Consider the following 17,594-nt stretch of genomic DNA (forward strand, 5'->3'; position numbering starts at 1 on the left):
TACTTATCAGTAACCAAGCTTCTTCGAGTGGTCTTCTGTGAATCCACACATCCCGACCAGCCTCCCTGCTGTCTGTCACTTGTTGTCTTGAGCTTTATGGAGGTCAGAGCTTTAACAGCAGTGGACATTCAGAACTGAGATAACGGAGCATGCACGCCACGGGGCAACGTCCTACTAATCACATGTTTTTAAGCTCTAGAATATTCCGAGGAGTCCTGCACAGACGCAGTAAAACCCATTTGTGTGGATTCACAGAGGACCACTCAAAGAACCATGGTTACAGGTAAGTAACCTCTCTTTTTCTGTCATGAATAAGATTTGAGAAGTACGATAGATGAATGGATTTTCATATGTCCAGAAACAGTTCCACATTGAGCCATACCAGTATGCTGTATGAAGTTCATGCACATGTGAACACAGTAGCAGGGATTGTAACCTGCAACACTTCAACAGCAGCCTTTCTCTTCATTATTTAAACCATCGACTGGAGCAGGTAGGTTTGCTCCCAAACAATGGCATTCCCATTTAATCCTACTGCCATCTTTGTACTTTAATTTAGAATCCGAGTTTGCTGCTATTCTTTGAGATTCCCTTGCCCCTATAGCACAGACTTCTCAGGTGTGAACTGACATCATGCTATTGCTTCTGGGAGGTACAGCTTGGGGAGAGTGTGCACTCCCAACTCTCACCAGTCCATGGTATTCTATTTGAGGTATTCAGACAGAAGGCTCTGCACCCTAGCAGGAGAAGACACTGTGCAGCAATCGCATCTCTTTTTTCCCCCCATCCTTAACTAGTTTTCAGTGGTAAGAAAAATTGTGCTGAAGAAACTAGGGAGGGCTATGAGTAGAAGATGACATCATCTGGCACTTTCATAAAATTCAGTGAATGATGGGAGGAGGTGACACAAGAAAAGCCTCATCTGAGACAACCCTCTTTCCCTTTCCTTCCGGAGCTCCTAGCATTGAAACAATTCCCATGTTCAGCTCCTTTCAAAGGGAAAAAGAGATGGACAAGGTGGTTGCCCATTTCACCTAGTTTTACCTTGAAACTATAGATCAGGACTGGTCAGGTGCGGGCTTCCAGATGTTGGACTGTCACTGGCCATTCCCCACCATTGGCTGTGTTGGCAAGGGCTGATGGGAGGTGGAGTTCAACATAATCTGGAGGTTTCTGTGTTGCGCACCCTGCAAGAGCTGAAGTGTAGATATCAACAGGTGGGATGTGGGTTGCAAGCAGACAGATAGGAAGACAGTCAGAGAGATCACACACTCCAGTCTTCCCTGACTTGGTGCCCTCTAAATGTCTTGGAATGTAACTCCTGGAATTTATTTGTTGTCTGCCTGGGGCTAATGGAAAATGAAGCCCTGACTATTGGGGTATCAGGCTGGGGAAGCCCAGAATATATATACTGTACTTGCTCAAGCACCAGTACGCACAACATGGAAAGCAGGATGGGTGAAGTTTCCCAAGCCCAACTGATCCTTGGGGAAAAGGCAGTCAGTTGCACAGAGGCAACATGCTACAAAATTAGCCTGAATATTACCACTTGAGTAGTAGCAACAAAAATCATGCTCTGATTGTCTGGAAGAACTCCGGCCAAGGAGTTTCTGTCCCTGGCTAGAGATGCAAGAGGCAAATGCTAAAGCATGTATTTTTTGCCTTTCTAAGTACCTTGATTTGTTGTCATGACTGAGCATGACACAAAGGTCTCTGTGGCTTCTTAACACTTTTCTGCACATGTGAGGAGTTGGGACTTGAGCCGCTCAATGCCCAGCATGGGGTGACTCTGTTAAAGTGATTTTTCTGATATGCTGTACTCTCAGCCAGCTTTTAGCTATAGCCAGTTCAGCTCAGTGAATGTACTTTTAAATGTTTAAAGAGCACTAGTATCTTATGCCCTTGGGAGTAAACTAAGGATTAAAAGATTGTTTGTTTCTTTTCAACTGTGTTTTGGATTGCAAGCATCTTGCAGACTTTGCACAGGAGAGTGGCCTTTTTACAGCTGATTTTACATAAATCTGTATTCAGTTCAGTCTGAATGATGAAACTTGCATTAAGATTTGTATGGAATCCCAGATGCAGTGAAATGTTTATATCATCTGCAAGAATTTGTTTGTATAAACAACTTATTGACTGCATGATTTGTTTGTTATAATTTGTGATATTTTGTATATTTCTCTCATAAAAATGTTTGACCCAGAAGTGGATAGTGATATTTCTTCCAGATGTTGATCATTAGACCCACACAGGGCAATCTCTCTCTCTTCAAGTTTTTTGCTCAAAAGCTACATCTTCTACAAAAAGGTCCTGAAATGCCCCCCCCAAAACCACACATACATACACAAACTCTTATAATTTCATGCAGCAGAGATGATTATCACCTGTAAGAACCGAATGAGTGAAGACCAATAGCCCTAACATGCACTACCAGTATTCTTGAATCTGTGTGGATATTGCTCTGTAACCTCCATGCAGGCATTTGCAGGCAACAATTTTTATAATTAGAATGGCGATTTGATTGAATCAACAACAGAAGCATAGCTTTGCAATAAAAATCAGAATAGAGGATGCCGATAGATAGCTTCGTTAGGATGAAAAATGTCATATGCAACAAAAAAATGTGTGATTGTGCACTTTATTTTACTCCTTGCTTGAACCTGCCACACTTCCTCATAAGACTAACCGGTTGGTCTACACCATAGAATAAAATACAACAATAAAACTACAGTAGATTTCAAAATCATATATGATGAGCAACCTCACAAGCCAAGATGTAGGGGAGGAAAAATATTAGCAACAGATAAAACTGAGAGTTACAAAAAAGAAGCCTAATTTCCTAGAGATAACAAATACTGTATTTCTACACAAGCTTTGTCTTTCTCTTTCAACTGAAATGTTTCCCTTGTAGTATCAGGAAAGCTTAATGTAGTGGATCCAGGATGTGTGCACGGATCAGAAGGCTGCACAGGGAATCATGCATTCCCAGAGACCTTGGAATGAATGTACCTCCTCTACCTGACTAGCTGTGCCATACTGGCACAGAATGAGTTCCTGCTAGCAATTGCTCAGGTTTGGGCTGTCAGACAATTTGCATAACAGTGACCTGTTGCTATGCAACACCTATTTTCCCTGCTCATGATCTTGGTGAAAGCAGTTTTACAGCTCTCACAAATAAAATCCAATCTCTTATCTTGCCAAGTTCCTAGTTTGAAAAGTTCATTATGCTGCCTTCTTTGTATATTAAATGTAGTGCTCCTATATATCCTATATACGTTTAGCATAAATGATCTTGGACTAAAAGAAGCATGCTATAAAAGGAAATGTAATTAGACGTTCAATTTACACACACGCACAGTGAAATTCGAAAAACGTGTTCTGCATGTCATTGTTAATCCATGCAGTTTAAAACTACAACATGTATAACCACCTTAATCTGACAAAAAGTGCAGGGAGAGGCTGCCAGTGCCTTTTTGGGAGTCAAAAGAGAAAATTATTGAAAGAGGACACTCCCACGCTTCAAAATAAGTGTTCACAATATACAATACTGTATATGTACAGTCAGCTTGTATTATAGAATTGTGGGAAGATCTAGAAACCAATGCTTTCCTGCTACAGTGCTGTACTAGGGCACAAAATACAGCATGTTCTCTTTCTCTCTTGATAGCTTTTTTGATAGTGCCAATTATGTAATCATTAAAGCTCTTTGTAACTGTTTGGCCTTAAATTTAAAATAAAGTATTCCTATCATCCTTTGATATTTTGATGGATGGCACCTGAATGACTTTCACCAGGGAAATTTGGAAGAGGGAGGACAAGCAGATATTTGAGGAATGAGAATTCTCTCTTTTTTGGCATGCTGTTTCCAGCTTGAAATTTCAGCATCACTTTAATAAGAGAAGCAGCAACACTTGCCTGTTTATTCTTTAGAACCTACAGATTTTATGTCCTGCTGAATTACCTCTTCAGTGAGATGCAAACTCTACAGATAGTCTTTTTTGCTGTTGAATCTCCTGAGCATCTTTTAATTCTGAAAGTTGTAGTACTGCACACTGCAATCCATACCATGGCAAGGAAGCTTTACAGATTTCTTCCCAACAGTCATTGTCTATATCATAACCCACCACATCCTGAGTTGGAATTTCCTGGGAGTCTTGCCATTTCTTCCCCCCAATGAGAAGAGCAGTTTCCTCCACTACTGCTAAACCATAACTAAACCTATCAAAAACAAGGGGCCTCAAACGAGTCCATTGATTTCGATCAGGATCATATTTTTCAATTTCAGAGAATGGCTCATAAAGTCCCAAAAAAGTAAAGATGGACCCTCGGATTGTGGCCATCTGATGCCCAAACCGAGCAATGCTCATTGGGGCTTGCTTTCTCCACTGTCCTTCTAGTGAACTCAGAGCATACAAATCCTTACTTGTGTTAGTTTGACCCATGTATTTGCCACCCGAGATATAAATTACATTCTTGCAAACAGTACCAGCATGCCCATGCATTTTGCCTGGCAAGTCTTGGATTTTGGTCCACGTATCTCGGTTGATGTTGTAGACTTCAACAGAAGAATGCAGTGTTCCATTCTCACCTTGTCCACCAGCTACAATGATCATATTTTTAAGGACACAACAACAAAATAGGCACCTTTTTCCCAACATCCCAGTGGTCTGAATCCATTTGTTAAATCTTGGATCATAGCGATAGACTTCATTTGTAACTGTCCAGGTGGGACTTTTAGGATCACTTTCTGAATTTTCTATTTCTCCACCTAACACATAAAGAAAATTTCCAACAGTACATACGCAGTGATTTTTTACCATACGGGGTGCTTTTGTTAAGTTTTGCCATTTGTGATTGTAAACATCAAAAGCCACCACATCACCAAAGGGCCCTTCACCTGCTATCATCCCTCCAAGCAGGATAATCCGTGTCTTCTGGTTTCTTAGGGTGCTGTACTTATCTTGCAAGATAGGTTGTCTGAAAATAAGTGAATGATAGTTTATTGCTTTTATAATCAAGCATTTAATGGGGGCTGTTAAAGGCACTTCTGACTGAGTGTAGACTTTTCTCAGATCTTCTACTGGAATAAGGCCATATCTTATGTGCTCCAAAAGGCTAGTTGTGTGTGTTAACCTCAATTTATCATACTTTAACCACTGCAGCAATAGATCCAGCAAATTAGACTCTTTCACCATGGGCACATCAGGAGATTCTACTACTGCTTTCAAAGATCGGGAGTTCAGTTCCAGCAGTCCTGCAAAATCCAGATCCATGACTTTCCAGAGATTGATAATTAGATATTTTTCTGCTGCCTCTAAAGCATCTGGAAGATAGAATTTTGTGGCAATGTTAGCAGAAAAACAGCAGGTCTCTAGAGTCAGGTTGTTAGCTAGGTACTGGCTGCACAAGCCAACTGCTTCCGTTACTTGCAAGTAAGTGGCAGCTTCCAAGGTATCCTCCAAGCTAGCAAAAGATAAGGACAACCAAGAGGTATAAATGAAATCCAGAATGTGCTGTAACCCTGTCGCTGAGACAACCTGAAGGTGAACCACAGAAGCCTTGGATTCTTTGGTGTAGCTCTTGAACATGGCCCTGAAGTAATCACTAGAACAGGCCAACAAAGACTTGTGAGCAGGGAATTCATTTTCCTTCACCTTCAGTAAAATGTCACACAATGCGCCTTCAGCTCGAAGGGTCTGGTAATGAGAGAGCACAGCACTACAATGTCCTTTGCAGTAAGACAGAAAGTAACTCATTGTGCAGAACAAAACACTCCAAAGCACTGTCTTTTAACCAATGGAAGGAGAAGGAAAGAAGCTGCAGCTGTAGAATAGCTCCGTGAGCTGGTAACAAAGGTCCCATTAAAATGACATCCCTCTCCAAGTTAGCCTGGTTCTACTACATTGTCTCATGCATTCATTCATAAAGCTGGTTCTAGTAATGACCTTCAGGCACTTGTTTCTCTCACCTCCATTTCCTGCTTAAGATTAGATGGTCGACAAGAGATGAGACAGCTTGCTTGGGTGGCATCAGATGACACAGATGAGAGCTTGATGGCATTAAGTGATGTTTTGCCAGCTCAGATGTCACCCATGACTTTTCTTTCTGTTTAAGCAGATTAAATAGATCTTCTGAGGCTGATGGTGCATCAGGAACTGGAGAAAGAGTGCTGAACTTTGGAGTTGCTTTTGCCCAAGCTCTGTATCCACTCGTAGACAAGTTTAGCTCTTATTCCCCAAAGGTCTGCAAACCACGTATGGTGATCTTTGCTCTTAGGAAGGAAGTCTCCGCTGAAAATCAAATCAGCACCTGCAAATTAGAGCAGGAGGGCTCTGTGAACATGCAGCCCTTTAGCCTGGGTACAGAAAGACAAGCAAAATACAAGGATTAGTCAGTGGTTTAATCTGACATGCATGTTGGACCCGTTTGGTTCATATGATATCACCATAACTCAGAGAGACCGGAATAGAATGCAAACATTAACTCCCTTGTCATAGCTGAACTGAGATGGGTGGGAGAGTGAGCGAGCAGGGAGGGGAGGGAAAAACAGTAATTTTGCAAGGCATGAGAGCCAAAGTATCTGACATTGGGTGACCTGGATGGAAGTCACATGGGAAACACATTTCTTCAGAGGAGCTGACAAAAATAGAGCTGAAGTTATGTCATAGAAGGCAATATCTGTTTATTGTGGGGTCTTGGCACGACTGAGGTCCAAGATAGTAGCTTGAACTTCTTTGACCAGTTCATGAAGGTGTAAATGTGAAATGGAAAAATAAATGTAGCCAAATTAAGTACAAGTAGGCAGAGATAGGTGGTTATTTATCACCTGGGTCATGGAACATCCAATTCCTCTGAAAACGCAGCCAGATGCTCATAGACATTTGCCTGGCTAACTTCCTCCTAAGCTACTCTGGGTGTACTTCACAAATACTTTCACAGCTTTCGTCTCCAAAATGTAGGAGACTGAATCACAGGGCTATCATAACTATGAGATGTCATTCTTTACAGGCACCAAAAACAAAACAAACAAAACAAACAAAAACTTGGCGAGAGATCCCCTACTCATCCTTATTGGTAAGTTTCATCGTTTACTAGCACAGTTGGTAAAGGTTTGTAATAGCTGCTTATATTATTTGCTTTGTTCTGGAAGTTTATGGAATAACTACTGGTTATAACAAGTGTTTGCATTTCCTGTGAGGATCTTGGTTTCAAGCAAATGACCGCTTTTTCCTCTCAGCAAGCAAGATATTTGCTATTCACAATAACCCCTTTTGGTGAAATTTGTTAAAGCATGTTCCCCTGCCAATTTTTTTTTAGATAGAAAGAGAATAAAAGCTGTTTGCATGTTATAGCTATTCTCTGAATTCTTCATCTGCATAAATGCTAGAGCTTGGAGATGTTACAAGAGTTCCCCAGTTTTAAGAGTTGTCATCCAAAATAGCATGGTCTGCTAAAAACTCTCTATGGCTGAAATAAGACTTTTTACCTGACTTTTTTCCTCAGGTACCAATTTCGTACGGGCAGAGAATTTTGGTTTTAAAAAAACATAGAAGAGCAGGTGCATTAAAGCACTCAATTCGATAGTCTGTTTCTGAAATAGCCTGTGACTGCTCTGCTTGCATGTTTCTGTTCTGCCTTTCTTATTCTTTTCCTTCGGGCTGGTTCACACATAAGTGGAGCAGCAGCAGCTGGGGAATTGCATGGCCGACTGAGCAATTCCAGATCAAACACCAGAGACAGAGCCTCCCTCTCCTCTCTCATGAGGCATGCTGGCCCCAAAGCATGGTGTCATCTCATAAGAAGACATTGAACAAAGTACATGCAAGGGGTTTGGTGTGCCTTCCAGTTAAGCTAAAGCCGAGATCATCAACACTTAGTGGGAGAGCTCATGCAGAAGAGTGCAGGTTTGATCCCTCTCATCTTCAGGCAAAACAATTAGAGAGCAGAATGTTTGAAACACGTTCTGCCTGAGAACTCAGAGAACTGCTGCCATTCAGGGTAGTGGGTTACATGGGCAGCTAGTCTGATTTTGTATAAAGCAATTTCTTCTTGTATTTCTCTCTTTCAAGAGTGTGTTTATATGTAACTGCTGTATAGGTCATTGGTTTAGGTAGAGGTCAGGAGTTTGATTCCCCACTGTGCCTCCTTGACAGGGGCTGGACTTGATGATCCATAGAGGCCCTTACAGCTCTGCAGTTCCAGCTCTGCAGTTCTAAGATGGTGATGATGGCCCATCCGTTTGCCTTTCTGAACACACACCTACAGAGAGCTGATTTTGTTCTAGACAGCTGTAACATTTGGTCATCTTTCAGCTGCTTTGGGTGCCATGGTTGACCCACCAAGGATGTAACCTCACAATGGAGAAAATGGAAATAGATCTGCTGCTGAGAAGTCAAACCCAGGAAATCAGGTTTCCCCAGGTGAATTTGTTTCAACTGATCACATGGGAGTCAACTGAAAGGGGGAGGAAATAGGCACTTTGGCCTTGTTTGCAGCTTGTTAAGGTAGATCTGCTCTTGTTGTCCAGATTTGCAGCAAGCATGGTTACAGCCTTAAAAAGAAAAAAGAAAAAAAGGGGGGGGGGAATAGAAAGGGAACAGAAAGAGAAAGGAAGAGGAAAGCAAGCAAACCCAGTCTCTCATTTGGGGAGGAGAGGATGCAAATGGCATCCAGTTTCTTCACTGCCCTGCCTCTATCACTGCTGCAATGGCTTCAGATACAGCAGTGCCTACAAACACCCCCCACAAGTGAACACATCGTCTGAATGGATGCAAATGTGTTTGATTCAAAAAAAGTAAGAAGTTCCAGTGGTAAAGGAAAAAATGATGGATTGGGAAGGAAACTCTGGGTTAACTCACATTGATTTGTATATGATATTGTCAACAGATAATAATGTGAATTTAACCATCCCAATCCTGGAGCATTTCATGCATTTTTTTTGTTAACAATGAATAAACAAGGTTGTTTATCTGATTCCCTGCTTCACTTTCACCCAGTTACAATACTGGATCTGAGTCTGAAAACAGGCATATAGGTGACTTGCTTTATTCCGTGGTTGGCCTTCAAGACTTAAGCAAGGGTTCCTGTGAAGTCTGATTCTGCAAACACAAAGGACCACCCCAGTTACCTCTCTTGAACAGACAGGCCACATTCCCTTCTGTCCGTTGGCCAGGTGGATTAAATGGGACATGCACACCTCCTTGCTCTTCCGCCTTGGGACTGTTGGAGGGAGCACAGGTACTCAGAAGCCACATTGCGGGTGATGGGTTCAAGTGTCCTCACACCTGTCTAGAGCCTCAGTGAGTCCGAAGGACCTTTTGCAATGACTGTGCCACTAAGAGGATGGCTAAGTTCTTGTTGGAACAATATTTAATTTGTCAAAGAGGGTTACAGATATAAACCCTTCTTCAGTAGTATGTAGTTTCCTTTCTCTCTCTCTCTCTAAATATAAAGGGCACTACATACACATCTTTTCCCAATACACCATTTGATATCCCATGGATAAGATTCAGTCAGTAAGTGATAAAATAATAGTAAGAAGAAAAACCTTCTCTGCTAAGACTGCAGTCCTCAACATGGAAACCTAGAATTTTCTTTGCTTATATTGCAATCTCGACATGGAAAGTAATTACACTGACACCTCCTCAGTGATCTTTTGAACTCAGGTACAAGACTGCTTTCAACCTGTGCCCTTGTAAACTATGTCAGTCAGTTGTGGATTACAGCTTAACCGACTGACCTTTTATAAGGCAGCCATTTGTTCACAGAGCTCCTAAGACATGTCTATGTGCATTATGCCTAATATCTGTGGCTGATGGGTTTATTTCAGGTGAGTCCTGCTCATTATTCCTCTTCAGACAAATCCACAGCCAGTTAAAATGATGCCATGATGTGCTGCATGATTTGTTTGTATAAACACCTTTTAAAAAGGAGATGTCCGATGGGCACTTTGTGCTCTTCTAGCAAAAACACTGAAGCATGCATTTCATGTGACAAATCTGTGCCCAGAAGGTACCTGAGCAAAGCAACAAAGAGTAATAGTATATTGAATTTTGAAACAACCATTTCTGTCAGTTGCATTTCTAATGTATCTCTGGCATCTTGTTATTTTAGCTTGTACAATACATTCTGTACTCACTCTACCTTCCTTTCGCTTCCTCCATCTTTTTCTACTGTTCTTTTTTACCTTCACCATTACATCACTTGCTTATTGTTCTGATTAAAGCTTCTTTTCAATTAGCACTTGACTGGAATAAATTGTTCTTCTTTTTCAAAAAAACCCCTTTAAATATAGGGTTTATGAATGATCTCCCAGGACACTGGGTGGATCCAATTTAAGTCATATTTAGAATAGAACCCATTCACTTGATTGATTCATTTTTATTTCTTGTTTATATGTGCACGTTTCCACATCATATGACAATTCTCCACAAAGCAGCTCTCTGTGTATAGAGGCTGAGCTCCATTTCATAATACTCTGGCCAAGCTCCTGTTTAGTTCCATAACATTGTTCTGTACCACCAACTGGGCACTGAGACTAGATACTGTAATCTTCTCTAATGTCTAATACTTTTACTTTACAGTGCTTTACTTTTATTAGACTTTTACCCTGCCCCCCCTAGGCAAAGTCTACTCGGGGCAGCTTACATACATAATAAAACACAACAGTATATGAAGCATAATAAAATCCTTCAAGACTAAAAACTAAAAACTAAGAAGAGGTGAATGCATGTCATTTGTAGGTGTTTTTATTTCTCGGTCTGTTTTTGCTTGTTTGCAGTATGTGGACGGTGTTTTCTTGATCAGTTCTCAGGCTAACATCATTATACGGCCTAATCCTTGCTTCCCTCAAGCTCCTTTGAACTCAAAGGGGTTCACTGCTCAACTGTCTGGCCCGGGATTTCACTGTTCCAAGTCCTCCATGCAGAGCATGATACCATAGTCTCTCGAGACTGAAGGATGCCTATGATGATGATACCTCAAGTAATGCTTTCCTTCCAAAATAGGCAAGAAAGGCAAGGGTCTAAGCAGATTCTACATTGCACCTGTTTTCTGTTCCTCACAGCTCGACCAATAGGCTCTCTCTCTCTTGAGAGGAGCAGTCAGGACACATTCGGCAAGTTGAAAACTTACCCTGGATACATAAAAGGCCAGTTCTCTAGAGATGCATGCTCATGATGTGATGTGATGTCTTATCACTAGTTAGAAACAAGTTCTCCTAACCATGCTGGGCACAGTCCAAAACACTATATGGAATACAGAAATAACCTTTAAAGGCCCCTGCAGCTTGGGTCTACCATCTCAACAGAAACGCCTTTTCCGATCTGAATCTGAGTTCTGTATTTTGAGATCTCATAATGACAAGTCATTTCAAAGGCCTTTTTTACTGTTACGTTGCTTTTTGTTTATAATGGCTTTTTTGTCACAGGGTCCAGGTTGTCTCTCTGCGATCAAATAGATTTTGAAATCTTCCCCCACCCCTTCTGATTAGCTTTTGGCTTCTTGAACATGGTGTCATTTGCTATTTGAAACTGTAAATATGTTTTCCTTGTTAGCATTATTGTTCTTTGTTTCCTTAATTGCTTTATTAATTGGATGGTTTTTAAATCAAATGATACTGTTGTCTTTGTATGTTTTTGTTGAAAGGCATGTTTAAAATGTTATAAATCAATAACAAATAGAATCAACTGATATCAGTGTGTTTAGGTGTATGCTATGTGCATGTTGGCTAGTAGCCTTGTCACCTTTATAATCAAGGGAATGAGAGAATCAATTTTTCCCGCCATTGCTAACTGTATTTTCAACCTCTTTCGGTAATGATGGGGACAGAAATAAGAAATGGATGGTTCTTTCAGGTCAGAGCTTGGGAAAAAAAAAATACTTTTTTGGACTTTAATATTCAAAATCCCTTGGCTAGCAAGTCCAAAAGCTCTGTTACAGACAGATAAGAATACATGGTACAAGGATGCATATTTTAATGTACTGTAACTGTTGTATATGCCAAGGGTACCAAGAGTCAGTAGCAGTGTGTTTTGGACCTGTTGAGTTCCGGTAGTTAACCATGGCTGAAATTATGCACAATTATGCAAACAGTGTAACTTTGTTGCATATGAGTCACACAACTTGGTGTGCAACAGATAATGCCTATGGAGATCTCTTATTTTAAGGCAATTTGTGTATGAAAGTTATGCTGCTTGTGTAACTCTGCAATAGGATTTCAGCTACTAACTCATAAGCAGAGTTTATTCACAAACATATTATGTAACAATTGTATTTGACCCTTACATTTTTTTTATTGCTGCCCCAACACCAGAGCAGAATGGAGATGTGTCACCTTGTGGTGGAAAGGAGTGGGAATGTCTATTACGTTGAAGAACAGACCTATGAATGTAAAGCAAAGAAACCTTTCCCCAAGTATACGCATTTGATGGCTACCTCTAATGTCCCCACCCCCAAATACCATCTTTGGTTTCAAGTGGGGTGATGGTCGCTTTTTCCTTCTTTGGCATCTAGAGAAGCATGGGCTGTATAATATCTTGGGACTGTATTAAAATCAGTAGATTGAATCCCTGCAATGAGATTTGTTGTCTAGTACTATAATTTGAGAGCATGTTCAGAGAAGAGTTATAGGGAGTTTCATTTCACTTTATTTAATTACAATTGGTAAATGAAAAATTTAGGAAAATTACTAAAAAGATTACAAAAAAGAAAAAAAGAATGCACTCTCCCACGCAACACAGCCCCACAAAGGAACCCTGGGGGTTGCCTTTTTAGGCTGGCTAATTACATGCTCCAATAAAAAGGGAGGGAGGGAGGAGGAAGAAGTATTAACACCTGGAAATGGCTTAAGGCTGTGTGATGTCTTTCTGAAATGAAATAGCAGCATTTGCAAAGCTGTCACAGAATGATTTCAACAGGTCTTGTGTTCTGAACCTGTTATTAGAGGTTACAGGCAACAGCTTAGAAGCTGGAAAGGGCGCATTCACCGGAATAAAGCATATATTAGGCCATGTGAGCCTATATGGGTGCATGGAAGGGTTGTCAAGTATGTAAACTCTTGTCAATTGCATTTCGCCAAATTTCATCCCAAGGGCACTTCTGCACATTCCTCATCTGACCCAGAAGAATGTCTGGATTGCAAACAAGCTGAACCAATCAGCTAAGTGAGGAAGTGAAATTTGCATCCGGGATCCGAGCTCATCTCCCAAATTCTTTCTTGAAACTGTGCTTCCATTTTGTATGCATTTGCTCTGGAAGAGATCCACGTGTGCATCTCAGAATGTTGCCAATGAAACCAGATACAACTTCAACTTTGACGAAGTTATTTGTCAGAATAATGTAAAGTTAATGCCTCCAAAATAACACGTTTTATTGAAAAATTGCTGGATTATTCTTTACTGGTTGTTGTTTTTAAATGAACAGTCAGCTGTCTTGACTGACTCCATATCTTTGAGGGCTCAAACTTAATTTGTTTCTGATCATGGGGCATTCTTGGCAAAGATACTGGAGTGGAATTGCCGGTTCCTACCCCAGGTGGATTGCGTTTAGTCAGAACTCTCCACTATGACCTGTCCGTCTTGGGTGGCCCTGCACGGCATAGCCCATAGCTTCTCTGAGTTACTCAAGCCCCCTCGCCACGACAAGGCAGCAATCCTTAGGAGTGTCTTTAATTTCCTCTGTGGATCAGTACTTGTCATCCAACAGGAGATACTTGCAATTCTCCCTTTCTTTCATACTTGCTATTCTGTCAGTGAAGTAATGCATCACATTTATTAAACTTCTAGACTGTTTCCAAAGAAAAGAAAAAAAATGTCTATGTGATGGATTTGATATACTTTTCAGTACCTGTAGCAGGGAGTCCATGGGAAACCAAAGTGCTTGCTGCGATATGGCTAAAACAGGCATGCTTCTTCAATTATCTGAAGGAGACTGGACAGTGCCAAAGCCTGGTTTGCTGGAAAAAAATATTTCAATGTTCAATCCTTGGGACAGTCTCCATCTTTGCTTGACCTTCACTATGAGTACATTTTGGAAAAGGCTCAAAGAAGGAGGAGTACCAGGGAAAAAACGCTGCAAAGTATTCATAGCAGAGGTAGGCAATCTATGGGCCTCCAGACATTGTTGCCTCCAGCTAGTATGGCCATTGGTAATAATGACTGGAATGTTACCCCTGGGCTGTCCACCTGCACTTTATCTTGTGTATTGCTTTCAAGGGACCAACTTTCAAGCAGGTTGAGAATCCCAGCTATAGCACATGCCAAGCTAGGTCCCTGTGTTGAGGAAAGCCCCATCCTGCCTTTTGTTCTGTTAGTGTTGGACTACAATATCCTTGCAGGAAAGGGTCCTAGGAAAAAAAATGAGAACAGTGTGACACCAATCTGGAGACTGAGTCACCGAGGTATCATCTGGGCACGTGGGCGGCTTGCAGGACCTCCAAGGTCACGTGTACGTATGTTTATGGCTGTGTGACATTTAGAAGAATTAAGTGACTTCAAGGGAGATTATTTGCTAGGACAAATGTACTGGGGGGAGGCAGGAGACTTGGAACACGGCAGTTCATCCTAGATAACCTTGAGCATTAAAAAGCACGGTGAGAGAATGAATGTGTATGCAACATTACAATCAGAATCCAGATGATCATCACAACTACAGAGCCAATAACATTTTGTAGGGTGGAGGAGTTAGTACCACTTCCTTCTCCTAGAGAATGCTAGCCAAGTCTTTCTTGAACTTTCTTGGAAGACACCTCAAAATCTGTACATTGTTATCAGTATCCTGTTGTGAACTGCAGCTTTAAGCATGTATGTTTCCAGTTCACTTGAAGACAGTGATGACAACATACAAATATTTTCATTTATTCCAAGCAGATCTGAAAGCCTTCATTGAAAGCATCAGACTTCAAATGGGGAATTAGAATCTAGTTTGGTGTGGGATTTGTGTGACTTACCGTAAATTCTATATACGCATGAGTTAATGGCATCTGAAGAAATAATTTGAGCAGCAATGAAAAGAAGTATGGTGTCAAACCCTGGTGACGTGAGGGAAAAGCAAGTAAAGAGATAGTTAAACAGGGCAGGTAAATCAACATTTGCAGAGAATCTTGCATACGTTTGGAAATATACTAATATTTTGTTGAGAGTAATACATGAGAGGGCAGGTGTGCAGGCGGGCAGGCAGGTGGGCGCATCTTCCATCAGCCTTCAAAAATGTGGTGTATATGTTAGTCATTATACTGGAAGATCCATTGGACTCAATAGAAGACTTGATGGAGATGCTGAAAAACTTTGGTGATATGACAGGAATGAGAATAAACCAAAAGAAAACAAAAATACTTGTTAAAAATATGAGAGAACAAGAACAACACAAGTTAATAGAAAAGACTAACTTCCAAGAGGAAAAGAGAATTATATATTTAGGGATTCAAATTACAAAGAAGATGAGTACATTATTTAAAGATAATTACATGAAATTGATTAAAGAGATACGGATCAACTTGGAGAGATGGGATAAGTTACAGTACAGTTATCGTTGTTGGGAAGAATTGCAACTATCAAAATGAATGTCTTGCCAAAAATTTTATTTTTATTTCAGACAATCCCTATAATATTAAAACAGTCCATTTTTCAAGAACTCAATAAGATAATTATGAGATTTGGCAAGGTAAAAAACCAAGAATTAAAATTAAAGCAATGCAAGATGCCAAACAGAAGGCGGCTTTTGGCCTTCCAGATTGGGTTCTGCATTATAGACCCTGTGTATTAGATTGGATAAAAGAACGGATAACTTTTGAAAATGATAGATTACTCAATTTGGAAGGACATGATTTGCAGTTCGGCTGGCATGCTTTTTATGGTATAAAAAGGACAAAGAGCAAAAACACTTTAATTCACATATGATAAGAAGAGCTTTATTAGGAACTTGGAAAAAGATTATTCAACAAATTTACCAAAAAACACCAGCATGGGTGTCACCTATAGAGGCCTTTATACAACCTAACCTTATGACAAAAGCAAAACTTCTAAGATATCAAGATTTATTAAAAAGGATTGTGAGTTAAGGTCTAAAGAAGAGTTAGAGACACAGAATATTTACACAGACTGGTGGTCCAGAGCACAGCTGGAATCTAGATACAGAAAAGACAAAACAGAGGGTTTCTATTTAGAACAAACGACATTTGATAAATTTTTATTAGGCTCAAAAGATAAAATAATTAAGAAAACATATAATTATCTGTTAGAAATTAAAGTGCAAGATGAAAGGGTTAAAGAATGTATGATTAAGTGGGCACAAAATATAGGTCATAATATTGATATTGATCAATGGTTGCAAATATGGCAAAATAATATAAAGCTTACAAAATCGGTTAATTTTAAAGAGAACTTATATAAGATGTTTTATAGGTGGCATATGACTCCAGAAAAATTGTCAAAGATGTATACAGATGTATCAAATGTCTCTTGGAAATGAGAAGCACACGTGGGAAGGTATTATATGTGGTGTACTTGTAGAGTAGCAAAACGATATTGGATAGGTGTGCATACTGTGTTACAACAAATATTGCTTTGTAAAGGTTCCATTAACCGCAGAACTGTTTTTATTGAGTATGATATCAGATAATATAGATAAAGCAAAGTAGTGTATAGTTATATATATAGTCACCGTAGCCAGAATTCTTTATGCCAAAAATTGGAAAAGTCCGGTGGTACCGAAACAAGAAGATCTTATGGAGAAGATACGGGAAATGGCAGAAATGGACATTCTATCAGAAGTGATGAAGGACTGTCTTTTACGAAAGGCAACAGAAAGATGGGATTTATTTTACAAATGGTTAGAGTCACCAGATAGTGCTTGAATAACATAGATCAAAACATGAACTAAAATCTGGAAGGCAGAAAATAGTAGAAAAGCGGAATTTGAATTTTGATATTGCAATATGAATAGAATGGATGCTAGTATATTTTTGTTTCTCCTTCCCCCCTCAATCCCAATCCTTTTTTTCCCTTTTACCATCTGTATTCCATACCCTAACCCAAGTTATTAAAACAATTTTAAAAATGTGGAGTATATGTGATGTGGCCCTCCCACTGAAAAGTTTGGAGACCCCTGGTCTAGATGATATGTTTCCCAGTCTGAAGCAACTGCTTCAAGTAGCTAGTGTGAGCAGTTGTATTGGGTAGGAAATCACTATTTGTTTAGTTTGTCATTTCTGTATTTTTACAGCAAGAAAGGGTATGCATAGGGACCTCTGCCTCAGCTGCCAAAGCACTTTGACTGGCTGCGGGTTTTATGGGCATTGACTGGATGAAGGGGCCATAAAAAAAATCTTGGGCCAGCTTGGAAAAAGTTCTTACTGAAATCATGGGGTTCAGTGTAGACTCAGATCCTGCTCTCTTTCTGCTGGCAGATGCAGGAATGGATATGACCAAACAATGGCGAATGTATTTTTAACATGGCTATTGGCAAGGGTTTTACATACCAATTAGATTAGAAGAACAAGGAGCAAACTTTCTAGCAATGTGAACCTGTCAAATTAACTCATTATACATATATTAAAGAAGCAGAGAAAAGCCAGCAAACAAACAAACCCTAATGTT

At 40.1% G+C, this 17,594-nt stretch overlaps 1 protein-coding gene across 1 annotated transcript; it reads right to left on the minus strand.

Annotated features, from left to right (window-relative positions):
• Positions 1-1,931: 1,931 nt before the first annotated feature.
• Positions 1,932-7,036, minus strand: KLHL34 (kelch like family member 34). Its single transcript, XM_020789144.3, has one exon. The coding sequence runs from the start codon at positions 5,754-5,756 to the stop codon at positions 3,966-3,968; it is 1,791 nt and encodes a 596-aa protein (XP_020644803.3). The 5' UTR covers positions 5,757-7,036; the 3' UTR covers positions 1,932-3,965.
• Positions 7,037-17,594: the final 10,558 nt, after the last annotated feature.

Source organism: Pogona vitticeps, chromosome 3, assembly GCF_051106095.1.
Source record: "Pogona vitticeps strain Pit_001003342236 chromosome 3, PviZW2.1, whole genome shotgun sequence".
NCBI lineage: Eukaryota > Metazoa > Chordata > Lepidosauria > Squamata > Agamidae > Pogona > Pogona vitticeps.